The sequence below is a fragment of the Cervus canadensis genome, chromosome 2 (genome assembly GCF_019320065.1).
Source record: "Cervus canadensis isolate Bull #8, Minnesota chromosome 2, ASM1932006v1, whole genome shotgun sequence".
NCBI lineage: Eukaryota > Metazoa > Chordata > Mammalia > Artiodactyla > Cervidae > Cervus > Cervus canadensis.
Window position 1 is genome coordinate 9,832,657 of NC_057387.1, and position 20,798 is coordinate 9,853,454.

The window sequence follows — 20,798 nt, forward strand, 5'->3', positions numbered from 1 at the left end:
GATATTTCAAAATGCCAGTTCACTCATTTTTGATGGTTATTAATTCAGATCAGTCATCTCCAAGTGGCTTTTGCTTCCTGGTGGATATAAGTAATTTAGTATATTAAAATGCACATCAGAAGGTTACTTATTGTTCCTGTAATACTCTGTTCTTACCTTATCAAAGTATGTATCAAACTGTATAAGAATTGCATCGTCTTGTTCCACATCACATACTATATATGTGTTTGATTGATAGCTCTTTACTCTGTGCTTAGCATGATACAGAGCATGCTTAGATTTTCAATAAATATTTATTAGAGATATAAATGAGCAATTAACTCATTAATTTTTTCTATAATGATGTTGCAACCTGATAAATTATCCTCTTCTTTCTTAGAGATAATTGCTTTTAAAAAAATATCTCTGGAAGAGTACTAAAGACATTCTAGACAACTCCTTTATCTTCAGTTGTTTATCTTTCATGGAATCACTAATCTTTGCATCTCTTTGACATACTCTTAAATGAATTCCTATGGTAATTAGTATCATAGAATATTTTATTTTATAACTGATGTCCTGCCAGCCCTGTTGAGATATATGACATATGTGCACGGTACGGTCTACTAATCCTCTTTCTATATTCTATTCAAAAGATATTTAACTATAAATTTAATTTACTGGAAATGTAATATAATAAAGACAATAAATGAAAAAGAAGAAAAATTTTTGTGCTGCCTAATTCTGATCGTGTTACATGTCATGAAGCTGAAGAAAGGGAGTCTTCCTTTGAGCTATCTTTAAAGTCTGTTTGTGGACAAAACTTTAGACCTTTCAGAGAAAGTGAAATTGTTAGTCAGTCAGTCATGTCTGACTCTTTGCAACCCCATGGACTGTAGCCCACCAGGCTCCTCTGTGCATGGAATTCTCCAGGCAAAAATACTGGAGTGGGTGGCCAACCCTGCTCCAGGGGATCTTCCCTACCCAGGGATCAAACCTGGGCCTCTTGCATTGCAGGAAGTTTCTTTACTGCCTGCGCCACCAGAGGAGCCCAGACCTTTCAGAGACCACAAGCAATTTGGCTGTCTATAGTACACCCATGGATATGTACTTGACCATATGAATTATTTTGAAACGTGTTACTCAGATTGTGTGGCCAGAATGAAAGGAAAATGAAAAAAATGCCAGATTCTTTAAATTGTATGTCACTCTCTTTTCCTCCAAATGCCATCATCTACCCCTTATTTCTAGAGTTGTTGTTTTTTTTTTTTTCTACCCGCTTAGAGAAATTTTTTCTGAATTTGTTTCAGTTTGCAAGCACCACTCCTACCCCATGCTATATCTCTGCCATCTTACATCTCCACTAATTATGAGACATAGGCTTCCTGTATTATGACTATTTGTAGTCATATATCATCAACAAATCAAAAGTGAATGGTCTTTTTTCACTGGATGTAATGGAATGCATACTAGACTCAGAAATAGATGACCCAGTTTGAATTCCGATTATACTCTGTTCTATCTTGTACTCTTGGCCTAATTGATGAAATAAACTTCTATACAAAAAAAAGTATATGGAATAAATGTAGAAGAAATGACTTGATTAGAAAAGCATTGTTTTCATCCACTAATAAAAAATTGATACAGCCAAAAGTCATTAAAGATGAAATGATAAAAAATTGATGGGATCAATTTGAACAGAGCATCAGGCTGTTGCTCCCTAAAACACTGATCAATTCAGCATTGCTGAGAGTCGTATAATCAAATAGTATGTGCATCCTGATGAGGGTTGCCAGATACAATATGGGATGCTGAGTAAAATTTTATTTTCAGATAAATAATAATTTTTAATATAAATATGGCCCATAATATATTTGGGATATTCTTATCCTACAAAAGTTACTTGTTGTTTATTTAAAATTAACATTTAACTAGGTGTCTTGTATATGTCTTACTGGAAAATACCAAGGAGAGAAGAGCCTGGTGGACTACAGTCCATAAGGTCGCAAAGTGTTGAATACAAGCATGCACTTGCATATGTATGTGTTAAATTTGATAATCCTACTTGATGTGGTGCAAGATTTTAATATATATTATATAGTCTAGCACAGCTATGTATAACTTATATATGGTTTAATGTAGTATGATACATTTTATAGTACATATGTTTAATATAGTTTAATAAATTGAACTTACCTCTAATTAAACCTTTAGAACTGACTTCCAATCTGCAGAAAACACAGGAGACAGAAGAACAAATTAAATGATACAATAAGTAAATCGATATCCAAAAGTGAAATTTTGACCTGGTTTTTGCACCTGTCAATGAAATGGAAAAAAAAATTGGGTGGTGGGGAGAAGAATGTCAGAATGCTCTAGATCAAAGATATTCAAAAGAGGATGATTTTACCCCCAGGGGATATTTGACACTATTTAGAAACATTTTTTGATTTTCTCTAATGTAGTGGCGGGAGAAACAGTGATGATACTAGCATGTAGCAGGTCGAGGCCAGGGAAGCTACTAAACACTTTGTAACCTCACACAACCATGGCCACCCTCCTCATGCCCCCCCACGGCCCCCCACACAAGAAAGAGTTATGAGGCTTAAAATGTCAACAGTGCTTCTGGTTAGAACCCTGGTCTAGACGAAAAAAGACCTTAAAGACTTACCAACCACATGTAATACATGATGCTCATTTAAGTCTTGAAGAGTACTTCAGTGATAGAAGGCAAGATAGCTGTTTAAGAATAATACTGTAGATAAAAAATTGTTATTTATATGGGAAAGATTCATAGTACATTGCTAAGAGAGAAAACAGGCTGCATATAAAGAATATGTATAACATAAACTCATGTTGTTAAAAAGCACAGGCTACAAAAATAATGTGTGTGTTAGTCACTCAGTCATGTTTGACTCTCTGAGACCCCAGGAACTATAACTCTCCAGGCTCCTCTGTCCATGGGGAGCCTCCAGACAAGAATACTGGAGTGGGTTGCCATTCCCTTCTCCAGAGGATCTTCCCAACCCAGGGATAGAACCTGGGCTCCTTGCATTGCAGGCAGGTTCTTTACTGTCTGCGCCACCAGGGAAGTCCAAAATAATACAAAAATAATAACCATCCCATTTTTGACATAAACATAAGTGTATGTGTATAAACAGATACAAACATAAAAATGCATAGAAAAATAATCAGAAAACCAGTCATCAAAATGTGTAAAGTGTTGGGAGTTCCCTGGTGGTCCAGTGAAGAATCTGTCTTGCAATGCAGGGGACAAGGGTTTGATCCCCAGTCTGGGAAGACCCCACATGCTGAGGAGCAGCTGAGCCCATGTGCCACAGCTATTGAGCCTGTGCTCTAGAGACTCCAAGACTTACTAAGCCCTTGTGCAGCAACGGCTGAAGCCTGAGCACCCTAGAGCCCAGGCTCCACAGCAAGAGAAGCCACCACAATGAGCAGCCTGCGCATCACAATGAAGAGGAGCCCCCACTCCCTACAACTAGAGGCAGCATGGCCAAAAAAAATAAAGTAATTAACTAAATATGTGAAAAAAATTCAGTGTTGGTATTTCTAAGTTGGAGACCATAACTAATTTGCATTATCTTATTTTTCCTTTCTTGTGCTTATATATGATGATCATACATCTATATTGCTATTTTAATCAGAGGGAAAATAGAATTATTTTGGAAAGAAAATTCTTAGAGTTGAAGATCCATACGGCCATTCTCTTTTGCATTGTTATTGTTCAGCCACTCAGTCATGTCCGACTCTTTTCTACCCGACGGACGGCAGCACATCAGACTTCTCTGTCTTTCGCTGTCACCCAGAGTTTGCTCAAACTCATGCCCATTGAGTCGGTGATGCCATCCAACAATCTGTCATCCACTTCTCCTCCTGCCTTCAATCTTCCCAGCATCAGGGTCTTTTCCAGTGAGTCAGCACTTCCATCAGGTGACCAAAGTATTGGAACTTCAGCTTCAGCATCAGTCCTTCCAATGAATATTCAGGGTTGATTTCCTTTAGGATTGACTGACTTGATCTCTCTGCTGTCTCTCAAGAGTCTTCTCCAGCATCACAGTTTGAAAGCATTGGTTCTTCAACACTCAGCCTTCTTTACTAAAGTGGCTTCTCAAACAGCTCCCAAGGGTACAGATGAGTTCAGTGTCTCAACTGATGCAAACACAATTTGCCACAAAGATTCCACCCCACTCACCAGGGGCTTGAGAAGGTAACAAGAATAGTAGTAGTAGTGTTAGTTGCTCAGTTGTGTCTGACTCTTTGTGGCCCCATGGACTATGGCCCGCCATGGACTATAGCCTGCCAGGCTCCTCTGTCCATGGGATTCTCCAAGCAAGAATACTGGAGCGGCTTGCCATTCCCTTTTCCAGAGGATCTTCCCGACCCAGGGATCGAACCCAGGTCTCCTGCATCGCAGGCAGATTTTTTACCATCTGAATTAGAGGGAAGATCAGGAAAGAGCACAGAGACCTTCTCAATGAAGAGGTCGTGTTGACCCAGAAACTCAACTTGCTGAAGTGGAAAGCTACTGCTCTTTCATTCTCTTTCCAGAATAAGCCAAGAATGAACCAAAGGGAGCATGAGGAATGGGTATGAAAGTATCTTCTCTCCAAACAGAGGAGATGGATCTCTCTAAAAGGGAGAGTTGGGCTGCGATGTATGTCAGTGAGGTGTTAAGAAATTGACTGTAAGCTGAAACTGGACAAGAGAAGCCCCGGCTCCTGTAACCCTCTGCCTGCCCTGATTTTACCTGAATAAGTTTCAGGAAGTTGGCTGCTCTCTAATACTGAAAAGCTAAAATCTAGGGTCTTCTCTTTGTAAGTTTATGCTGTAACCCTATGGTTACTGGACTAAAATCAATGCAGTATTAGTCTGTGAAACTTTCAAATCCCCAACAGTTAGCAAGCAAATGAGAGCATCTCTCTCATTTACTACCCAAGTTCCTAACAAAGCCCTTGAGATAAGCTCTAGGGTCCTCTCATCCTTAACTTCTTAGTACCCTGGAGGGATTTTGAAAGAGATGGTCTCAGGAGACTTGGGGTAGAGGGATTTGCTCCTCTTGGGGAAAATACTCCTGAAATCTGGAGTTTAACAGACTGCATTTTTCCCCCTGGGTCGCTTCTCAAACCAAAGGAATCAGTGTCCCCAGCTTCAAGGAATATATAGCAATAATTTGAGATTCTCTAAGAGTTGGAGACATCAGAGTGACTGAGCATGCATCGATACTAGAAGAGCTGAGTTTTTCTTGCTTTGTGGGTTTTAGCTTCCCTTTTAAACCCCGCTTGAATATATGGTGTTTTCACCTGTTTCCTCTGAATAGATTCAGCCTTTCAATATCTTTTAATGATCACTGTCTGAAAAGTGACTCCTTTTCCTTATTACTAAGGTCTGGCACAGCAAGCAGCTGTTGGCAGAACTAAATGAAAATGGAATGCCATGTGTATTTTCCAAAATATTATTATTTTCCCTCTATGATTTGCAATATTTTTTGGCTGTATTGATTCTCATGTTCATTAATATTATATTTCCTCATGCTCATCTTGTTGCGGTAACAGATTCAAGGACATGAAAGTTAGGTTCATTACAATGATCATTACAATGATCATTACAATGATCTCCAAATATTTTAAACATTATCAGATTGAAAAGGAAATAGAAGATGGGATAATGTGGGGATGTGGTAAGTTGCAGGGAACCAGGTATTGAGTCAATAGGAAGTAACATTTTCTAAGAACTAAGACCATTCAAAAATAGAATTGATGATCATATGTCTATATGGGTCTGTGTAATGAGGTAGTATGCAACATTAGAAAGGAAAAGTGAGATAGATTTAAGTACTGGTATAGAAAGTATTCAAGATATTAAGGGGAAAAAACTAGCTGTAAACTGGTATGTGCAGTCTAGTTCCATTTGTGGAAAATTGAAATGATACAGAAATATACATAACTGAACATAGAAATTTTCTAGACAGAAATAAACCAGGTGAAATAAACAAACAAACATAAATTATGTTTACTTCTGGACCAGAGAATGCAAAGGAAGAAAAGAGAAAACTAACTTTTCTGGTTATCCCTTCTATACAGACAGCTTTTTTTTTCTGCCTTAAGCATTTTTATAATATGAAAAGCCCAGTTTTATTTCTTTAAGTAAACTTAATTTCTTAAGAGGGGGATGCTAACTTGTAAGAGAATGAATTTCCAATCATTGGAAGCAGAGTTTGGCGGCTATTTGTGAGGAGCGCTGTGCCTTTAAAATTACCTCATGACTCTAAGGTCCTATGATTCAGTTATATTTAAAGGACTTAAAGCTACCAAGCACATGAGTATTTCCAACTTGCTTCCAGTTGGAAGCAAAGACTTGGATAATGAAATGAATAAGATTAACCCCTTGCCTAGGATTGGTCGTTAGGTCTAAGCAGAAAATGATATCTCTGGAAGGAAATATTTTTATTTTTTCATGGAGAGAGATTTTGGTCAAAAGATCCAGAATCCCAGGAAACAGAAAGTGGTTTAAAATGTTGCTTGTTTCAGTGACGTGAGTTCCGCGGGAGGCTGCCATTTTGTTTCAGTTATCCCGACCTCACCATCCCAGGGTTATCACCCGCCAGTTCTTTGTCCCCATTGCGCTGAGAGGATGATGGGGGAGGAGATGGACTTGCAGGAATGCACACGCTCAATTCAATCTTTACTCTCCTATAGCCTAGCTTATTTTTTTTTCATTCCCCTTAATATAGGTAGGATTGATTTTTCCAGTTAGATAAGCTTTGAATTTTATCTTGCTCAGTAATACATCATGAATCTCAGTTAAACAGAAGTGGTTAAGGATTAGCCCATCACCACATCTCAGTGGAAAAGGAACACATATTTGGTCTACATTTTCTCTGTTATTGAAAATAATTTATATTTTTCTGTTTTTCAAAATCTGCCCTATTTTAACTACTTGCATCCCACTATGGTAAGAGTCAGAATTGGTTCTGTGTTTATTTCAGATTTTAATATTTCATTCATTATAGATTTTTGCATTCATTTTTTAAAACACTGCATTAAAATCTTATTCATCTTGATTACTGTGTTGTTTTCTTAATTTTTAAAATGTTTTTGGTATTCCCTTAAATTCTGCCTCACTTGCTACACTATTTCTAGCACTGTTCAGAAATATTTTCTTTTTAGCAACTATAGCCTTCCTTTAAAAACTGGAAGTTAATTTCCTTTGAATCTGGCCCTTGGGTGCTCAAATTTCTATAAAATGCCTGTTTAGAGACTTTAAGTTAGTGGTACTTTATACTGTCAATTTTTTCTTCTCTGCAGTAAATTAACCCACTGCTTTCACCTTTTCTTCTCAGTAGTCCTCTCTGCAGCCTCACTGGAAAGTTCCATTTTGGCAAAGAATTTAAGAATTTTGCTTCTGTGTTTAGAAGAGAATAATTAAGAAGAAAATCTTGATTACATAGAGAACATAAAAAGAAAATTAATTTATTCATTACTCAGAAAAAATATTTTTCGAAAGCATGTGTGCTCTTGAATGTGTTTCATTCTTTTGTTAATTCCTTTTCTTTTTACAAAATTTGATCTATTTATCTATCTATGTATCTATCTTTCCATATCAGCCCTTTATAGACATATAATGGCTTGGTTGCCAGTAGATGGATATAACTTATTTAATCATACATTATTTTTGGTATTCATTGTTGTGTTATAAATAACATCATAAAAGCTTTTTGTATATCCAGGTGCTTATCTCTGATAATTTCCTTAAAATAAATAATTAGAAGTAGAATGTAAAGCCAAGGAAAATGGACATGCATTGACACTAATATGCTAGTATTTCATATCCTTGTTTAGACACTTCCAAATTTTTCTAGTTTTCACATAGTTTTTCAGCTTTTCCAAGTTTTTCCTAATGTAATCTCATTCTCAGAGTGAGGAAAATGCATTAATTATTTTTAATAAAAGCAAAACAAAAATATTTTCTTCCTCATCTGCTTTGTAGTCTTGACATTTCTCAGGCAGTCATGGTGCAGAACAAGTTACACTGGTTTTAAAATTAAAAGTGTAGATCTAAGACTTAATAATTGTGGCTGAATCACCTAATCCAATGTGTCTTTAGCTTCCCCATCTGCAAAATGGAGGTAATTCTTACCTAACATATGAGATTGCTATGCTGTTAAATAATATTGGTAAAAATTCTCTAAACTAAAAAGTGACATAAGGGACTATTATCATTGATATTATTATTATTATTAAACATTTATATTAATGAAAACTTTCTGATCCCCAGTAACTCCCCAGTAGGAAATACATGTGCAAACTGCTTTCCCTAAGAAATCTGTTTATAATTCTGAAGGCATCAGAAAAGAGAATTCAGACTTTAGTAGTGAGTCAAACTGCCTGTGAAAATCCAAATCCAAACGTAAGGCAGAAAACACACAGAAATACACACTGCCCATGAGAACCAGTTACAGTGCAGCCCTGAGCAATTGAATTACACTACAAACAGCTTGGATTGATAGGTCGTATTTAGTTCTGAGAAGCCTTGCTGGGCAAGAGGAGTCTTGGAAAATAAAGAAAGCAAAGTGGCTTGTTAACAAAAACATGTGTATGTGGCAGGTGTGGGGATGGGGTCGGGGACCATCAGATTGGAAGCTATTGAATGATTTGTGAAAAGGGTTCATGAAAGATGCAAACAAGTGGGACAGGGAGAAAGCAAAACTTCTGTCTTGTTGGAGCAGATAGTGTTGTCTTGTTTGGCAACTTAACAGGGAAGATGTTTGAGAAAATGATAAAAACTGTGCCTTAAACAACAGAGGTTGTGGTTGTGGGCAAAGTTAGAACATTAAGTTACAAAAAATCTGAAACTGTAATCCAAAGAAAATCTTTACAAATTTAACTACACATTCCCTATTTCTCCAGCCTTCATTTTCCCCAACATCTATGTTTCTAACACACCAGGAAACCTTTTCCACATTTGACCCAGCCTTCCTTCCTTCCACCTCATCCCATCTCCATTCATTCTTTTGTATGAGTCTCCAGACATGAAATTGTTTCCTGATTGTGTTTTTCTCTCTTTTACCTACAGGTGAAGAGCAGTCCTCATTAACCAGGCATCCATCAGGAGCAGATCCTAATTATTTCCTTGCCTTTGTGTTCTGCTGCTCAGAGCAGTGGGCGCTGATGTATTCTGACTGCCTGTCCTAAGTTTCCTGGAATTTATCAATGAAGACAGAGAACCACACAGGGGTGAGGGAATTTATTTTCCAGGGTTTCACCAGTTTTCATGAACACAAGCTCACTCTCTTTGTGGTTTTCCTTACCTTGTATCTTTTAACCTTGTCTGGTAATGTCATCATCGTGACAATTATCAGCATTGATCGACGCCTTCACACCCCCATGTACTTCTTTCTTACTGTGCTTTCCACTTCAGAGACTCTGTACACATTGGTCATTGTACCTCGGATGCTGTCCAGTCTCGTGGGCCTGAGCCAACCCATCTCCTTGGCTGGCTGTGCCACCCAGATGTTCTTTTTTATCACTTTGGCCATCAACAACTGCTTTCTGCTCACAGCAATGGGATATGACCGCTATGTGGCCATCTGCAACCCCTTGAGGTACATGATCATCATGAACAAGAGGGTGTGTGCCCAGCTGGTGTGGGGGGCCTGCAGCATTGGGGTGTTTGTGGCCACAGTTCAGATTTCCTCTGTGTTCAGGCTGCCCTTTTGTTACAGAAAGGTGGCCCATTATTTCTGTGATATCCGCCCAGTTATGAAACTCTCCTGTGTCAACACCACTATACATGACATAATTAATTTCCTTGTCAGCTCACTCGTCATTGTGGTGCCCATGGTTTTGGTCTTCATCTCCTATATCCTCATCATCTCCACCATCCTCAAGATTGCTTCTGCCGAGGGCCGGAAGAAGGCTTTTGCAACTTGTACCTCCCATCTCACTGTGGTCATTGTCCACTATGGCTGTGCCTCTATCGCCTACCTCAAGCCCAAGTCAGAGAACATGAGGGATCAGGACCAGCTGATTTCAGTGACTTACACGGTTTTCACTCCTCTCCTTAATCCTGTGGTGTACACTCTAAGGAACAAAGAGGTCAAAGATGCTCTTTGCCGTGCTATTGGCAAAAAACCTCTTGCTTAGAATCTTTAGTAGTTTGATATATAGCCTGTCATATTCTTGGTTTTTTTGTAATCACACACAAAAAAATTGATCCTATCATTCTTCCTCTACCTAGACAGAGTTGCACAATTTGGTGGCAAGCCTAAATTAAAGAATTAAGAGTTTCCCTGACTTGAGTTTTGTTTTTAACATCATTCTCCTATACTCTCTGTTCATCTGAGAGGTTACAGCCAGGGACATGGTCAGGTGCTGCTCACCAGGAGGAAAGCTGGTAAGGAATAATAAGCAAGAGGGTGGCTGATTGTTTCCACTTTGTTAATGGCAGAAAAGTGGACTGTGTAACACCTGCTTGAAGCAATGGGTTAAAAGATCAACTAAAATGTCAAGTAGATATTGAGTTCTAAAACCTCAGAGAGAGTGTGGTCAGTGTTGAAAGCACAGTCAAAACCACCTTTCTTACTTATCATCACTTTTTCTTTTGGGCAGTGGAAGAGTAACAGACTCTGACATTCCAGAAGAAATATTATCAGCCTAAAACATTCTCACCTGCCTTGGAGACCCATGACATTTTTCCCTCAATTTTGTTGAAGTTCACCTTGAGACTGTTTCCTGGGTGAGTTTTGTATATTTATATGTTAATACAAAGTAACAAAAGATGGTAAGGATGACCCTATGTGTAAGACAGCAAGAAAGACATAAAGAACAGACTACTTTTGGACTCTGTGGGAGAAGCCAAGGGTGGGATGATTTGAGAGAAGGGTATTGAAACATGTATATTACCATATGCAAAATAGATGACCAGTCCAAGTTCAATGCATGAAACAGGGCACTCAAAACTGGTGCCCTGGGATGACCCAGAGGGTCATAGACTGATGGGGTGGGGAGGGAGGTGGGAGGGGGTTTGGGATAGGGGGACACATGTACACCCATGGCTGACATGTCAATGTATGGCAAAAACCACCACAACATTGAGAAATAATTAACCTCCAATTAAAGTAAATTAATTTAAAAAAATAAAAGTGTTCACTAAGGGCTACAACATTATCTTGACCAAAACATATTCTCTAGGTCTGACCCAGAATTTTGTGGGGAGAAAAATAAAATCTCAAAAAAACCAAAACCAAAAAAGTACCATCACATCCAGCAGCTGAATTTCACTGGAGTTATACATGCTTTCTCTGGGAGTAACATGTATGCTATAATGTATTCACAAGTGTAGGGATATCTGAAGATCTGTTCTAAAATTAAGTTTGATAAGTGACTTCCATGATTGTCCAGTGGTTAGGACTCCACAATTCCACTGCCAGGAACCTGGGTTCGATCCCTGGTTGGGGAACCAAGATCCTGCAAACTGTGTGGTACAGCCAAAGGAAAAAAAAAAAAGGAATTAAATTTATTAATACCAGCTAACTCTGGCTGTCTCAAATCTGGAAATTAGCCCATGATTTTCATTCATCTCTACGTGAAGCCCAGGGTGATACCTAGGTCTTACCTTTGCCCTATTCATTTCTACACTGATGAACTCATTTTCTGTGAACTGCTGGGTACCTCGTTCAAACTCTGAGATCAAACACTTGTCTAAACAAGAGTCTGGGAGTCTTATTGTTATTGCCTTCTGAGAGGGACAATTGTATTGATTTGAGAGAAAGGTTTAAGACCATAGGGTTATTTGACTTGATGTTCAAAAGAGGCAGAGCTTGTCAAATGCCTTCCAGTCCATAAAGGGCTGATATTAAAAGGAAAAAAAATTAATTCAGGTCATCCATCCACCATCTCTCTTCTTCTTGAGGACAGTCAAAGGGTCCCCATCGATGATGCACTGAAAGTGCCTGTCAAAGGACTTGAGAATCCCTAACGGCACCAGAGCCAAGAAGGGAAGTCTTCATGTTTATGGAACATTACCTGAAACAATAAAAGCATTCCCTCCCCAGAGCAACTACCTGCAGAGAGTGAATGAGAAGAGGGGTCTTCAAGGCAATTAATCTTTGCCTTCATCTGTGCCCCCTGAGAACACCTCTGAATCCTTTCTGGACTAGGTGTAAGGGGAACACTCACAACCTCGCTTCCGAGAAAGCCCCATTTGAGATTCTCTCTTCAGCAGTCCTGCTCATGAAAGCAACCCATTCCTTAAAGGCCCCTCCCAGTGGTCACATCATTTTTATAGACTGATGAACTATTTGCACTCAGAACCCCTGTGAGTCCTCCCAGAACTGTCCAGGGCTCTAGAAGATTGAAACGCATGCTGAAAGCAGTGTGTTCCCTGGAGTTCCTATAGCTTGATGCTGCATAAAATGTTGTAATGTTTGCAACAACAAAGACTGCATACTACAGGTCTACCTGACCCTTGTGTCTTTAATGTAGTTTACAGCATTGTAACAGAGCCAGAAAAATTGAAATCAATGTATTTAATTTCAAAGAGACAATGTGGATATTTATTATCAAACACAAGTCATGTCTGAAGGGAGTGAGGCTTAAGCCTTCAACCTGGGCTTCACCACCACATAGCCCCTAGCTTGATAAGTCAGGGCCCTCCAATTCAAGATGTTGCCGATGTAACAGGTGGAGCAAAAGTTCTTTAAGGAGACCACACGATCCCACAAGTACACATCCCAGATCTCCCCAACAAAGGATTGTTTGGCATCAAAATTTCCCCCAAATGAATCCTGCTCCTGTCCCAAGATGATTTTTGCATCTCCTCCCAAAGTGTACCCTCTCCTCAAACCCTTCCTCCCCACGGGCTTGCTGTTCACCCAGAGTTCAGCAATCCCAGAGATAGACTCCCAGCTGACACAGAGATGGACCGGGCCATGACGGAGGTGGGGGACCTTGAACGCGACCTTGGCGTTCCCAATGTACAGCTCGTATTCTCCCTTTTTGCTGGCAAAGAGAAGCAGCTCATTGTCTCTAGACTTCGTGTTGTAGGAGAAGAGGCTGTAGGTGCGAGTGAGGTCTGTGAAGGCTTTCAGGCACAGAGTGAAGCTCCTCAGCGGCTTCCTCACCCTGGGGATCAGGGTCACGTAGGCTGTGTCTGATTGTTCAGGGAAAATAAACACCTTCCCTCCCAAGTCTGTGGAGGAGAAAAAAAAAATGGTGACAAAAAAATCTGTCAGTTCTCTTGTTTGATTTGCTCTCACTGCAGATCGTGGACTGCTTCTTGATAGAGTATATTCAGCATTTACAAGGTGCCTATCAGTGCATTATTTATATAAGCAGAGTGTGTTAAAAGGCAGGTTTTGCTACAGTTGTTCAGATAGAAAGAAGAATTGAAGATGTTCTCTATCAACCCCCTCTGTCACCTTCTTTGCAGGTTTCATCTAGGTGGAACACAAACATCAGTCACAGAAAATGAAGCACAGCTGGCTCGTGGAGTGAAAACCTTAAAGTCTGCAGCATCCCATCCTCTCCCAATGCTGATCATCTTCTGAGATGTCAGTGATCTAACTATCACCCTATGTGTGATGTCTGACCTTGTCAGTATACAGACCTGGAGTAAAATAGCATAGTTAGCCAGAGAGTGGGGTTTTGAATAACTTTTTACTGATAATGAAACAATAGAGAAATGTCTCAAACTTGAGAAGATGGGGTTGTGCTTAATGGATATAACAGAAAGGGAGAAAAAAAAAGGCTGCCAGAACATGAATGCTCTTTAACTGCTAATAAAAACCAAGCTTTTTTGGTTGCGCTTCTGCATCATAATTTTTTCCCTTAAACTTATCTCACTCAATCTTCATAAACAACTCTTTGCTAGTTTGATGTCATTCTTATACGCATTTCATAGGTGAAGAAAATGAGGATTAGACTTCAGCAATTTCACAAAAACAGCAATTCAATTAGTTTGGGAGAAACTGGTTCTCTATGTAAAGTCCAAGATCGTTCTAAAATTTTGTATTTCCTCTCATGTGACCCAGACCAAAAGATTGAGAAGGATCAGAGAATGACTACCCTAACCCCTGTAATAACCTCTTTTTCTAATAAAAGTTTTGCATAGCCGTTCTTGTTCTCTCAGGTGAGAGGTAATGGTGTTCCCATGTAATGAGCATAGCCAGCTATACTTTCTCTAGCCCCAGGGCTTCCTTATGCCAGGCATACCCTGATTCATAAGCATCTGTGGTGGTTTTAAAAATATGTCCAAAATAGTTCTCTTCTCCTTAATTGTAGGCTAACTTGCTACTAAAGAATAGAATACAGCAGAACCAAGACAAGTGACAGAAGATTAGATTATGAAAAGATGGTGCTTTTTTAAAGCTGCTTCAAAATTTTATTTCTTTTTAAATTTTTTAAATTTAATTTTTATTTTATATTGGAGTATAGGTGATTTACAATGTTGTGTCATACAGGTATACAGTTTCAGGAATACAGCTAAGCATATGTGTATACATATATACACATATATATGTACATGTCTACATGTACATACCATTCTTTTTTAGACACTTTTCCTATATAGGTTATTATACAATATTGAATAGAGTTCCCTGTCCTGTACAGTATGTCCTTGTTGATTGTTTATTTTATATATAATAGTGTCTACGTGTTAACCCCAAACTCCTATTTATCCCTCCCCTCCACTCACTTCCCCTTTAGGAACCATGAGTTTGTTCTCTGTGTCTATGAGTCTGTTTCTGTTTTGTAAATAAGTCAGTTTGTATCATTTCTTTTTAGATTATGCATATAAGAAACATCATATGATATTTCTCTTTCTCTGTCTGACTTACTTCACTCAGTATGACACTCTCTAGGTTCATGCATGTTGCTGTAGATGGGATTATTTCATTTTTTTTTTAATGGCTGAGTAATGGTCCATTGTACACACATATATATATACCACATCTTCTTTATCCATTCATCTAGGTTCCTAGGACATTTAGGCTGCTTCCATCTCTTGGCTATTGTAAACAGCACTGCAATAAACATTGGGGTGCATGTATCTTTTCTAATTATAGTTTTCTCTGGATATATGCCCAGGAATGGGATTGCTGGATCATATGGTAGTTCTATTTTTAGTTTTTTAAGAAAGACTACCCTTTTGTGCTGGGCACTTTCTCTCTGTTAGATTTCTCACTGTTGGAGAAGCTAGTTGCTATGTTATAGACTGCTTGATAGAAAGGTCCAGTTGGCAAGGAACTAAGGGCAGCCTCGAGCCAATAGCCAGTGAAGAACTGAGACCCTCAACCCAACAACCTGTAAGGGCTGACGATAACCATGTGAGTGATCTAGGAAGCAGATCCTCCCCAAGTCAAGTCTTCAGATGAGAGGATGTCTCTGCTTGACTGACTGCAGCTCATGAGAAACCTAGAGTCAGAATCATCCAGCTGAGCTGTTCCCTGATTCTTGACCTGCAGAAAGTATGAGACCAATAAATGTTTGTTGTTTTAAGCTGCTACATTTTAAGGTGATGCAATACTGCCATAGGTGACTTATACCATCCTTCATTCACCTGTTCCTCAAAACAGCAGCAGCAGTAACCAAAGGAGCTGTCCTTCAGTTCCCCTGAGACTTGGAGAAAACTTTATAGGACCTACCTTTCTGCGGCATGCCCTCTGGGAGGAAGGCGAAGAGCAGGACAGCCAGAAGAAGCTTCTCCATCCTGTGCTCCTTGGGTCTTCAGGAGTAGTGGGAGGAACAGCAGTGGTCATACCAGTGGAGAGATGCTGGCTTCTTATATTGTGCTTTTAGAGGCACTCCCTTTGTTCTCCCAACAGAAGGCAAAGCTGTAGATGGTAAATATTAACTGAATCAGGATATGATTTAGAAACAAATTTGTTTACTTTTTGGTCTATTGTTTCAGTTGTAGAGTCTTTCCTTTCTCTTTTAACTGTTCTATTTCCTGCTCAGCTGTGCCATTCACGTCTTCCCACAAGAAAAAGAGGCTCTACGCCCTCCTAAAAGTGTGATAGTGTTAGTCACTTCAGTCATGTCCAACTCTTTTGCGACCCCAGTGGACTGGAGTGGGTAGCCGTTCCCTTCTCCAGCGGATCTTCCGGACCCAGGGATTGAACACAGGTCTCCTGCATTGTTTAGAGACTGGGGTATCACCACGGAGAAACGAACATTTACTGATTCAGGCGGCTGTGAACTTCAGGAGAGTGGAGATCTAGCTCTTGTGATCTTGATGATGAAGCTGCCAAGATGTCTGTAAAGGAGCTCCTAGATTATGGGTGTTAAGATAATGGCCTTCACCTGGAATCTGGACATCAACTGGGAAATAAGCTCAAAGAGAGTGTCTGTGTGGGTGGACAGACTGAGCCCATCTTGAGAGGGCACAGAATAGTGCTTGGATACTGGGAACAAGCCAGTTCCTCAGAGTGAACTAATTTAGGTGTTTCCAGGCTGATTATCTAGGGCTCTTGGTTGCAAACAACAAAAGACACTGTATTAGTGGTGACAGTTTATTTCTACCTAATTAAGCTGTGCAACAAACCACCTCAAAACTCAGTTTTTAAAACAATAAACAATTATTTAGTTCATGAGTATGTGTATTGTTGGTTTGGGCTTCGGGATTTTTTGGTCTCAGCTGGATGATTAACAGCAAGTCAGCTAGTTGGACAATAATATTATATGAGTCAGAAATGGTGCGATGGGAATTAGAGCATTTTAAAATCCTTGTCTTTTTTGTATAATTTTAGGTTGGTTTAAATCAGTCTTGATTTCTCCTACTCTCCTTTAATTCCCAAACTATATTCAGTTACATATAAAATCAAGAATTGCCTAAGGAATTTTTAAAATTATTTTTCATAGTATGTTTATATAACATAAAATAAATGCTATTTTTAAAAAAATATGTTACTTTAGATCAATATATTGCAATTAAAGTTTACATTGCAAGTTAATTTTATTAAAGACTTTAATAATATTCATGCCGCATATCTAAAAAGACAAATTTGGCTTACCCACATTTAATAAGCGCTTCACATTATTGAATTAATTTTAACTATGAAAGCAAGAACACAATTTGTGGACAGATTCAAAGTGACATTTTGTATACCTCATTTCATTTGGGGATAAAAATAAACATATTAAAATGAAGTTTGAAGTTGAACTACTTTTTGCTACATCAGAAATATACAAAAATATCTTTGATGATTTTGATTTGTGTTTCTGATCCCTGTGTTCAGAGCCTAAACACGCACCCAATTTAAAAAATATAAAACTATTATTGCTAGATTCTAAGTAAGGTCCTCCATCAGTATCTGTGGGGGCTATCCCCCATATTTAAATTAATGGATGCTCAATTTCTGTGTATAAAATGGTTCAGTATTTGCATATAATAGACACACATCCTCCTGTACACTATGAATCATCTCCAGATTACTTACAATGCCTAATGCAATGTAAATTATATGCAAATAGTTGTTGGTGCATGGTAAATAACCATGGTGAATTCAAGGTTTGCTTTTTGGAACTTTCTGGAATTTTTTTTCCTAAATATTATTGAACTGCAGTTAGTTGAATCCATGGATAGAACCCATAGATATGAAGAGCCAACTGTGTTTACCTTCCAAGGGCTTAATTAAGTGCTAATGACATCTTGATGTGCTGTGCTGAAGAATATTTACAACATTAGAATCTTTTTGTCAATCAGTATGGATAAATTTCAAAAATACATAAATTTAAAATAATACCATATGTTTATAATTAATTAGTACAGACAGGTTCAATACATAAACATGCAAGAGAAAAATACACACATTCTCAGTGTGGTTACCTCTACAGAAGCAAGAAGTAAGGAAGGGGAAAGAGTGAAGGGGGTTTCAGATTGTATCCATAAATGTTACTATCTTAAAAAAAAAAGAGATAGGAAACAATTATGACAAATATGGCATGGCAAAAGTATGGTATGTATAGTATTTGTTATACAATTTTATAATTTGGCTCTTTCGTAAATTTAAAATTTTCACAGCTGTTATTTTTTGTTTTTAAAGATAAAATATCAGGTGAATTTTGAGTGATCATTTTTATAGTTCTTATTTATGTGCTATATTTCAATATGAATATTCCTTACAGCCCATAAATTTAACCAGTGATGACTTAAAGATACAAGTTAAACAGATATATGACTGATGGGAAAAAAAGAGTGTAAAATGACATGATGGTCAAAATCGCCAAGTCTCTTGCAGTGATGACTTCTCAGGGTGGTTGAGTCATGAACAAGCACTTCAGATCATAGCTAACTATCAGATCTGCTCCACTGACTTCCACTGGGAGGTCTTCAGCAGGTTCCTTTTTAAAGGAACAAGGTCAAAGGACTTCGCTGGTGGTCTAGTGGTTAAGGCTCCGGACTTCCACTGCAGGGTGCACAGGTTCCATCTCTGGTCCCACATGATCCCACATTCCTCGTAGCATCGCCAAAAAATTTAAAAATAAAGGGAAAAGGCCAGAGTTGACCTACATCATGAACCATGTCAGTTTTCTGATGAGCTTCCAGTCCTTCCCATTTCCACATCCTATTTTCAGTCTTGTCCCAAGACCTGGTGGCCCAGACAGTACGTGTCATGAGGCTGTACCCTGAGGAAGACATAATACTGGACTGGGTTTCTGTCCCTTCCTCCAGGGGATCTCCCCAACCCAGGAATTAAACCCATATTTCTGGTGTCTCCTGCATTGCAGGCAAGTTCTTTACCCACTGAGCCACCTGGGAAGCCCATATTCCATTTATAGTTATTATAGAGTATTTGCTATGTTTCCCATGTTGTATAACATATCCTTATAGCTTATTTTATACTCAATAGTTTGTACCTCTTAATCCCCTATCCCTATATTATTGAGTGACTTTCGGCAAGTTAAATATTTCTTGAATTTGGTTTCCTCACTTATAAAATAGGAACCAAAAAAATGCTACCTCACAGAGTCTTTATGAAGATTAAATGAAATTAGTTATGAGGTTAGATATTTAAAATGCTATAGAAATATCTGTAGCTAAAAAAATAAAATAAAAGATTTCTCTTCTATAGTATAGAAGTCAGTTTTCTGGTTTCCCTCCAGATATGAGTTCTGATAAGAGTACAAATTCTATAGAGAAACAACTGGTCACACAGAAAAATAATTAGGATATTCTGAAAATTTCATTCATGATGATCTGGTTTTGAAAGAAGAGCTAGTTTCATCTTCATATGAGGAGTATCCTTAAGAATCTTATTATGATTATCACATCTTAGGGGGAAAAGAAGCAAAGGTCTCACTGGATATGCTTTCTTTGAAGGTTACACTTTGATTTAGTAAATTATAGATAGTTGTGTATTGTCAGTCATACCTAGCCAGAAGAAGGGTTTATTCCTTATATCTCTCTAGAATAAAAGCAGATGAGTACACAATTATTAAACTCCCATCTCTATCTTAAAAGGAGAATGTTCATAATATTTTAATCTTAGCATTTGAGATGACAACTTTGGGGACATTAAACCAATGGGAGATTTGGCCCTTTTCTTATGAAAAGGTGACTGGAGGTTGTGAAGGATGTGACGCAAAAAGTGGTATTTACATTAGTCAAGTTCTCTACTTCTTACCCAAATAAGAATTACAAGAGAGACTCAGGAAAACCAAGCTAATTCAACAGATTATGATTGACACCATATTTATTTATCACCACCCATACGCAACTATGTGTGGAAAATTCTCTGACTTTGAGGGTGGACTGCCCAAGAGAGATCTCTTTAATGCTGTCTCTTTAATGGATAGATCTGAGAATTGCCCTGTAGGATTGCATGCTCTTCTCAAAGGACATATGTACCATCTATTGTAATGACATCATCACTATGAGCTGAGAGACAAAGGCATATGTACAGAGTCCACAGCCTTTGTTCATTACCCTCAATAAACAAACTTGTCTAAAGATTTCCCTGAAATTGAGTTGATAGACCTAAACAAGTAAGATAGGAAAAAGTATCCCCATAAGGTCTTTGATTCCTCTATCACATATAAATAAAACATGTTTTTGTAAGTCTTATGTAAACTCCAAAATACAATAAGCTCTATGTGGGAATAGAACATATGGTAAACATAAGTCATGAAGCTGGTAGGATAATTTTCATCTTATCTCCTGTTGACATTGTTTAGTGTCCTACACTCCAACCTGTTACTAAAGCCTCTGTTCTGCAGCACCCTGTCCAAGACAATACAGTTTTTCTATGTCCACATAAAATTGAGGAGCACTTTGTCAATTGGGCATAGATAGGGTGTTGTCAAGCCCCTCAAAAACTCTTCTGCCTCAGGCCTCCTGTGCCAACTGAGATCAACCTCTGCCACCATAGAACTCCTGGTTAGAAGAGGAGCCCCAAGTGAAAATGAGATGCTCAACTGGGCAGAAGAGATCACCCTGGGGCAGGAGTGGGATGCTTTTAGAGACAAATTTGAGAGTCAGTTCTTTGAAGGAAAGATCTGAGATTAGTCCGATAGGATCGGATGCTCTTTTCAAAGAAGCTATGTACCAGCTACTGTGATGTTGTTGTTGTTGTTTTTTTCAGTCGTGTCTGATTCTTTGCAGTCCCGTGGACAGCAGCCTGCCAGGCTCCTCTGTCCATGAGATTTTCCAGGCAAGAATACTGGAGTGGGTTGCCATTTCCTCCTCCAGGGGATCTTCATGACCCAAGGACTGAACATGCCTTTCTTGTACCTCCTGCATTGGCAGGCAGATTCTTTAGCACTAGCACTGCCTCGAAAGCCCTGGAAGCTATTGTGACT

General features: G+C 38.6%; 2 protein-coding genes across 2 annotated transcripts; one reads left to right on the forward strand and one right to left on the reverse strand.

The window, feature by feature from the left end:
* Positions 1-9,209: 9,209 nt before the first annotated feature.
* On the forward strand, positions 9,210-10,142 carry LOC122426975 (olfactory receptor 10J1-like). Its single transcript, XM_043446183.1, has one exon. The coding sequence runs from the start codon at positions 9,210-9,212 to the stop codon at positions 10,140-10,142; it is 933 nt and encodes a 310-aa protein (XP_043302118.1).
* Positions 10,143-12,511: 2,369 nt separating this feature from the next.
* Positions 12,512-15,791, reverse strand: LOC122426991 (mucosal pentraxin-like). Its single transcript, XM_043446184.1, has 2 exons — positions 15,644-15,791; positions 12,512-13,188 (listed from the first exon to the last, which is right to left on the reverse strand). The coding sequence occupies exons 1-2, from the start codon at positions 15,705-15,707 to the stop codon at positions 12,593-12,595; spliced, it is 660 nt and encodes a 219-aa protein (XP_043302119.1). The 5' UTR covers positions 15,708-15,791; the 3' UTR covers positions 12,512-12,592.
* Between the last annotated feature and the right edge of the window lie 5,007 nt (positions 15,792-20,798).